General features: G+C 34.4%; 1 protein-coding gene across 1 annotated transcript; it reads right to left on the bottom strand.

Moving 5' to 3' along the window:
* Positions 1-440: 440 nt before the first annotated feature.
* On the bottom strand, positions 441-3362 carry LOC148615726 (uncharacterized). Its single transcript, XM_088582254.1, has one exon. The coding sequence runs from the start codon at positions 3101-3103 to the stop codon at positions 2177-2179; it is 927 nt and encodes a 308-aa protein (XP_088438380.1). The 5' UTR covers positions 3104-3362; the 3' UTR covers positions 441-2176.
* Between the last annotated feature and the right edge of the window lie 5385 nt (positions 3363-8747).

The raw sequence follows: 8747 nt of genomic DNA, 5'->3' as shown, positions 1-8747 counted from the left end.
TATAATCAATAAACATAAGACAAACCAATATGTGACCAGTAATAAAAATGAGATATTTGGGCATGTTCACTGACTATAAAATGTTAATTACAGTTTATGTATTGCTTTTTTCTTTAAACCATTCACGAATGATTTGTAGTGAGTTAACTAAGTGAAAATAATACACATTTATGTATAATTCTTCATAACACATGCATGTAATTAAAAACAATACTCCATTCCATTCAGACATTCTTTTGTTAATCTTACTGCTTTACAATACAAATTACACAAAAATAGGGCTGGCAGAACTGCCACCACCCACGTGGGTAAACGATCGAGTTATCAATTGACTGGCAAAGTCGAGAATAGTCTTCGGATGCAAAACACTACATAACTTTGTAGGTTGCCTTCACAAAGTAAAGCCTTACATTCAATGTTACTTTTTTTTAATTTCAACATTTTTCTATTTTTTTGTCCCAGCCAACATACATGTAACACCACTGGAAAACTTTCTATCAGTTTAAATACACATCATGTAACAAAAATACTTCCAACTTTTTTTCTACTTGAACTATCGTATATGTTAAGTAAAAAGCACTTTTCTTCCAACTGCCTTGTACATGTAGCTGGGATTTTATATATATTTTTTAAATACAAGTGTATTTCTAGGACTTGGTGGTTGTCGTAGCTCTTAAAACATTTGTTTTTGGGGGCTTATGTCAAACCCTTTTCAGTTAATTGAATACATGCACAAGTTTACAAATTCAAAACAACATTGATATAAAACATGTCCATAGTCAGGCAAATTCATTAAAATCTAAAAGATCCTGCCAACTTCCCTGCAAAAGGTACTGGTGGAGTCTTGTACTTACAAAATCGGTAAAAAATCTCCCAAGTAAACTTCTTTAAAAAATCCACACTAAATCACTGTTCTTGGCTACAAATCCAGATCTCAAGTAACCCCACTTTCTATAAGCTGTTTATGCACAATTTAAAAGGGAAGTAACTTCAACAACTACAAAGCAGAAGAGCACTGATCCATTGTTAGCACATCAATTCATAAGAAATATGCCTTATGGTTGGTTACATGTAGTTCACAGCTATACTTTTTAAATTGTTGGCCGAACAAGGCAAAAAATGTGATTACTTGAGAGCTCCATCAGTAGTCCCTGATAAAACCACAAACACTTGTCTGTTTTGATTCCAATCCTTGCTTTTTCACAATGATCCATATTCAATACTTGCGTCATGCCAAAACTTTAACCCTAATTTCTTCCATGACTTTATTTAATGTATCAAGTAGGCTAGTGATATGAAGATCACAAAAATATGGACAGGAATGTAATCAAAACGACAAGCACGTGCAGTAAAAAATATCACAGATGGTTTGGTAAGCACACTGGTTATTACTATTACATAGTTGCCCTTGCAGTGTGTCCCACTATCATCCATTCTCCTCGATCGCACTCACTTCACCTAATATCTGACCTAAGATGAAAAGCCTTTCAATACATGATACAAGTACAGAAAATAGGTGAGGTGTTTTGAGATAATTTGATATTCTACTCTCCATTTGCATTGAATAAATCGACTAAGACATAGGTTATAAAGCACTCTGACATATGTATCAACAATTATACAGCAAAATATCAACACTTGCAAATTTAAATACATAATAAACTTAAAGTCATGTTTGTGAATGGCATAAAATAATAGCCAAAAAAAAAAAATATGTATATATATATGTATGTCATAATCAATTAAAATTTTATCACAATTTCACCTCCAAAGGTTTCCATGTTGTAAAAACCTTATCCACTTCAATTTATGAAAGCATGTGTATCTTGAACTTTATTCTTAACTTTACTGTAGTGAAAACTTAGTTTAACTAAATGAAGTTAATGAATTATGTACTCATAGATGAAAACTGGATGCTCAAACCAGTTATACAAACATGAAATTAACAATGAATCATGAGTGACAATTATTATAGACTATAATCTAATTTTTTGTATCTTTTTTTATAATATAGAACATAAGTTTGTCTTTCAATCATAAAGAGCTTCAAAATTTTCAATATGTACACCCAACAATTAACGATAATAATGCACTTTAAAATATTCCACCTTAGTAATTGTAAGTTGGTGATCAATGAAGTTTGTTAATGATGTTTCATTCAACAACACTCGCACATTTACTGACAGTCAGGGGAGCTTGGATAGCTAGAGAATGATCCATCTCTATCACGTGGCAAAGTAACACCACTACACTTAGCCCTGAGAATTTCACACTGCTGCTTGTAAAACTGGCATTCGCGCATCAAAATTGCCTGTTGCCTCTGAAGTTGACGGACTTGATTCTCTAACGTTTTATTGGTCACCTCTAAGCTTTGACGTTGATGCATCCTTTTAGATCTACAGTTCTGTGCATATCCACGATTTTTTAAAGTCCGTCGTTTCTGTTTTAATTTTTGTACATCCTCTTTCGGCAATCCCTGCAATCTGCGGTTTAGTTCCCTCACCGGTAAAGCAACTAATTCTTCATCTTCCAGAGCATGTGTATCACTGTCAGTTTTGCTGGATTTAATAGAACTTGTACTTAAATTACTAAGAGATCTTTTGAGAGAGGGAATTTTACTTGGTGGACAATTGTCGTCATTTAAGCCCTGACCTGATAATGCTTGTTTACCTGCTTCAGCACCAGAAACCAAATACTTGCTAAAGTTCTGAACAAATTCTGGACTTGAAGATATTAAACAATCAACATCATTCATTTCCTTTTCTAGGCTCTGTGTAGATTTTTGACTGCTGCTTAAACTCGTTTTCAATTTAATGTCAGTTTCAAATACACTTTGTGTGAGCCAAGTAAGACCGCTAAATACACTTGAATTGCTATCTCCCGGACTTGGTGCTCCATCGGTATAACTTGGAGAAGGGGGTACACTCAAATCCGAGCAAGGTGTGGTAGCTCCTGAAGATCCACTTCTAGCGGAGATGACACTTTGCTTACAACAATTGCTATACCGATCTTCTACCTCTTTTTTTACTTCTGAAGCATCCAACAACTGATCTAAATCGAAGTCGGAAATGTAATCATTCACAAGATGTTGGTCGGGTTCCATATTGGATTTGATCAGCTGGCCGGCAGATCACCTCGTGTTGATCTCGAAGTAGGTCAAAAATCTTAATTCTAATAAAACAGTTTTACGATGTTCTAGTCCACAAAATATAGATTCAAAGTATCTTACGTGTTTTGATTATTCTTCTTAGTTTCCTGATTACTCAATTCTTCCATACAAGTCCCTAATTTTGTTCAGAAACGTAGCGGCGGTCCAAGGGCAAACAACCACCGACTACCTGAACGAATGAGCAGGCAACAACGAGCAAATAGGGGAATCCCAGCTGCTTTTATACCTCGACAAACGTCAAAACCCAAAATAGTAACAAGTGCAGAAACTAACCAATCGGTGCAAAATATAAGATTTATTTTTAGCATACCATTCGGCGACAAGATTGTAAAACATCACTTGAGCGTTTGGTCTAACATAGCTTTTAACGATTCGTCAAAGCTATGCTGTGATAAATAACAAGGGGGTTGTGCAATTTCATGACACATGGCGGGAATTTAACATGTTCAAACCGAGTTCTTGTAAAATTCTAGAATAGCCATCCCGACCAGTTCATTCGATTTCACGATGAGACATTTTCAGAGAGATATCTGAATCAATGTCCAGTATGATATATATCCTCTGTTATCATGACCAGGGACATATAACATTCGTATAATATTGCAGGGGCTAATATGTAGCCACTCCACTACATTTTGTATATATGTGTTATATACTAGTCGGGCTGCATATTCGATTGTGGGAGCAAGACCATGTGATATATGCCCATTTTTATACCCCATCACACGAAGATGCGAGGTATTATTAGGGGGCATTTGTGAGCCCTTCCTAAAGTATGAGAACGGACCAATGATTTTTAAAAACTGTACAGTTGTTTAATACCGTAAATTTTATACAGGTTAAGTTCAATTTTCATCAAAATTCAAAATGCAGTTCTCAAATTAAGCCATTCTAGTGAACTTTTTTTCCATCCCCATTTTCACAATTACGTATCACTCAATGTTTCACTAATGCCCTATTTTAATACCCATTTGAGGGTGTGTGGGGGAATGATAAACTATGGATTCTTTTTTAACTGAATTTTAGAAGTTGGTGTCAATGACATGGGAAGCGCAAAAAAAATGCGGCGGGCTTGGGTTAAGTACTTTGATCTCAACCTTCCCCTTTTTAAACTGGCCACCGGGAAAAAAAGTTTTTTAATACTATTTAAACCCAATCTATTCTGGTCGAGCTGTAGTATTGTAATTTAAACTTGCAAACGAGTTGGTGAGGCAACCAAAACCTATTATCCCACAGAAAAAAGTGCATAATTGTGAAAAATAGGAGTTGTAGACACTTGTATATGTGTAAAATCCATAATTTGTCTGTAAAAATAACCCCCTTTCTTCAATGAATTAATTTTCAAAAGTTAACAATGTTGTCTATACTTTTAAAACTTTAAGAGCAATATTTTATAAGTATTTTATCTGTGAGGTTTTCAATGAAAATGTATAGAATCGACAAACCCGAAATTAAATAATGGTTCGTAAGTACATTTGTAGAAAAGATTTATTCACGCCTTAATGTAAGTTCCAGAGAAACGTTTTTCAACCAACTTGACCACGTTAAATAAATAATAATTGAGTAAAACATTTCATTACAAGTAATCAGTCGCATCATCCTACTGAGCAAAGGCATTGTTGAGTCCACTTTCGATATACCAAAACCCTTGCCTAGGAGGGGGCGGGCGAATGTGAAATTGATAAATGAAAACGAAAGTTAATTTCATCTGACTTATTAACAATTAATGGTCAGATTGCCCCTAAAATCCTATTTGGTATGAGCTATTTTTAAAACTGTTTTTCAAACTGTCAGTATTGATCGCTTGAAGATGTCCTCAACGTTAACCCAAGTTATGTACATACATTTATACTGTTCCATTTTTTTATATTTCAGCTATTCATCAAAACGCATGCAGATTAAATACATTCTTTTTTGGTATTCTATTTATAGTTAACCGATTTTATGAATGAACATGACTTAAATCCAAGCCATTAAAGCAAGCCTTTATATATGATCTCAATCTACTGTGTAGTGCATTGAGGGTTGGGCTTCATTGAACTAAATCAGACTTAAAGTATAGCTATCGATTCGCAACGAACATCGTTTGTGAATTTCTACCGGCAACCAACCTCCACAATAAAAATAAGGAAAATCCGCTTCTACCTGTTTCCGATAGTATAGATAAATATTTACTCACCCGAAAGAATTTTCAACCGGCCACTTCTTAAGAGAGTCAACGTCTTGCTTACACGTGTCTTTGGAATGCGATTGGGTATGATAAAAGCTTTGGTATGTACAAAAGCATCAGTTATAAGAATTACCCAGTGAAAGAAAAATCGGATGTAGAAAATTATTTTTTGGCGTTTTAGGCATTTTTGTCATTTAAGCAGGTACATGCAGGCCAGCATGTAAACAATACTGACTACCAATGATGATAAAAAGAGCAAATGTGCTATAAAGAGAAAAAAACAGGAAAAACTGTGAGCAAGCTCACTAAAGGGCACTGTCCTCTTCATACCCCACTTTTCATATGGTAATAGTAATCAAAGGAACCAAGATTCTAGCGGAAATATAACGCTGTTCCAGAAGCCTAGCGCGATACAAAAGGTATGCATAATTAAAACTATAAACGAGGTCGTCAAACTGAAAGTTGACGTCACTGATCAATCTGAAATCAAATTCCATAACGTAAAGACCAAGCGGCTGTGATAAGGTAAAGCTGAGAAAATTATAAAGGAAAAGAAGCAGATCACTATATACACCCCAAAAAATGCGGGGGTTAAAAAAAAACAGCACAAGTAAAATAGAGATATTGAATTAACTAGAAGCCGATGCGTCATGTGGGAATCAGCTTAAACTACTGTGCATCAAATGCAAATTCAAATAATTACAAACTTGATCCTTATCATTTTTGTTATTATGTTTTTAAGGCATTTGAAGACTTTGGCGTCGGCAATTAATGAGATGCAAGTGTTGCTTTTGAGTCTAAGAAACATGCACTGGTAAAAACTTTAAAAAGGGAAAAATGGCGATCCTACATTTGGCAGACTGAATTTGTGCACACCATCAAATGCTTCCGGAAAAAAAAACTGAGAAAAATAATTCTATTAGAACTAGTAAATATTTTATCTGGTCACTGCATGTATCAGAATGGAACAGGCATCCAGTCAATTTTTGTTAGATTGTCATGTTATGTGTCAATTGCAGTCGTTCTTTCTAACAATCGAATTGAGGTATGATACATTTCATCAAAAATAAAGTTAGGAGAAAACACAGACACCGGATTGACACGGGGAAAACCGAAGACATATAAAGTTTGAAAAGCAATTTAGATGCATGGGTGCTTCTGTCCCTGTTACTGTTATTCTTTACGTCATTTCCTGAAAACTGTACCACTAAATCTTTGTGTAATACTCATTGAAATATGAAAGTTGAAGTACATTTATCAACAAATTGTTTGTTTTATACAATCTGTTGCTTATTTTGAAGTTGTAAATTTGTTCGTAAGGTCCACTGGAATGATCAGGCAGGTAAGTGTGAACAATCAACCAGGCAAGTAGATAAAACTGTCAATATGGTTATTTATGAAAATAAGTGCCCTTAAGCATCCGCATCTACATTCCATATCGTTTGGTACTTTTGACAAAACATTCAAATCAATGAGAAGGTAGATAGCTAATACATTAGTATAACACAGAAACAGCAACATGGACGGTGAAATTTCTTCTAAATATTATTGACATGCTTGTTCACACATTTGTAATCGATTCGGTAACATACATTGCGATTTCATAATCGATTTGTCAATTAATCATTGGTATCTGATTGAGAACAAAAAATAATATATAAAACTTTAATTATAGCTTAACCTTTAGATATTTCTCATTATTTTTGGCGAAATTATACTGGCATTACTACATATATTTTCCGAGAAAAAAATAGTTTTATATGAATTATATTGGGAAAAATAATGGAACCCACTTTCGACATGGTTGTAGCGTGGATTGGTGCCGTTGCAATGAGCAACACAATTGAGTGGAATTAACAATTGTTGACAAAAGCGTAATACTGTGAATTTTTCACACACACACACACACAGATATATACATATATATGTACCCTGCCTGGTTTTAGTGTGGATTTGTATTTTATAAGTAAGGTCAAGGACGGTATATAAGACATCGAATTTCTGTCAATATCGATATGATTTATGTATTCATGAACGGTTTTCTTGGTTATAAATCTCTAATTTTGTAAATGTTTAATCATTCGACGAATTATTTGTAGAGAAAACATAATAAAACCACTAATCAATGGTAGAAATCTGTGTTTGGAGACAAAATGGTATGAGTGCAGAAGAAGATGCTTTATTCCAATCATGGGATCCACGAAGGATATACGGTAGCATAGAATAAAATAACAGGAAGAGAGGGACACATTTATAAACATATAATATGCATAGCCATTATAGCTGTAATGAGGTTTAGCGTAAAGTAATCCCGGTGGAAATGCAAAAACTGATCATGTGATAGAGAATATATGCAAGTTTCACCTAAGATTCTTTTAGTTTCCCTCTGTTGTTTTCTAGGTTTCGTTCCATATGTAAGGACTGTTAAATAATTTGACCTGCATTTTCACTGAATCTTTTATGTAAAGTTTTATTACTTTAGTTTCTTTACGTAGATCTTTGGGGCAACTTGGTTTCCATTAACATGTAATCTTTGTACCTTACTTTGTTTATCATGGTATTTTGATGATAATAAAGCCAGATCCTTAGCAAAGTGTAGGCTTTTTCAATTTTGTTGTGAGGTTCCATATTATAGCTGTTGGTTCCCTTTCTATTGTTATTTTTCCACTGTGAAAACAATAACTAAAAGGAAAAGGTAACCAGATGTAGCCCTGTGTTATTCCTGTTGTAAATCTGGACCATTCTAATTATTCATCTACTACCACTGTGTAGTTGAAAGTTTCGTATACATGTAGTAGTTTTACCATCCTTGACCAACTTATCTGCGATGCCGTAGAAATTCATGATAAACGACAGACTTCCTCTATTGGTGGATTAAATCACCATTTTCAATGTCAAGATATTTAACAAACAAAGGTATATTCCTCTCTGTAAATTGCTCTAAGATGAACAGTTGCTCGGTCGTGCTCTGCCCTTCCCTTCGCAGTTATTCCTCTACTTCGTCTTGGATTCTTTGTTTCACCACTCTATTTAAATTATTGCTAGGCCCTACCAAAATATTTTGCCTCTGTAGTTGTTGCAGATTGATCTAGCAACTTTCTTGGAAATAATACAGTTAAGCTGTTATTCCAAGCGGCTGATAAGTTTCTTGTTTCCATATGGCTGCAAATATTGAATTGTTGTATAGAGCTTTTCTAAGAATATTACTGTTGATGTTGCCTAGTCTGCCTTTAATATATCCACTTTTTTCAGATTTGCCGTTCTTCAACATTTGCATTGCCTTGTTGGTTTCATCCACCTGTTTGATCCCCGAATCTATCTCATTCATCATTTTATCTTCACTTTCTACTTCTTGTGGGATCTCTTGCCATGATTTATACTTCCTCGAAGTGTTTTTCCACATTTTGT

The sequence above is a fragment of the Perna viridis genome, chromosome 5, assembly GCF_037379345.1.
Source record: "Perna viridis isolate PV_CMFRI_1.1 ecotype Kerala chromosome 5, ASM3737934v1, whole genome shotgun sequence".
Taxonomy (NCBI): Eukaryota; Metazoa; Mollusca; class Bivalvia; order Mytilida; family Mytilidae; genus Perna; species Perna viridis.
The sequence above is the reverse complement of the archived record's forward strand: the minus strand, read 5'-3'. Positions and strand labels throughout refer to the sequence as shown.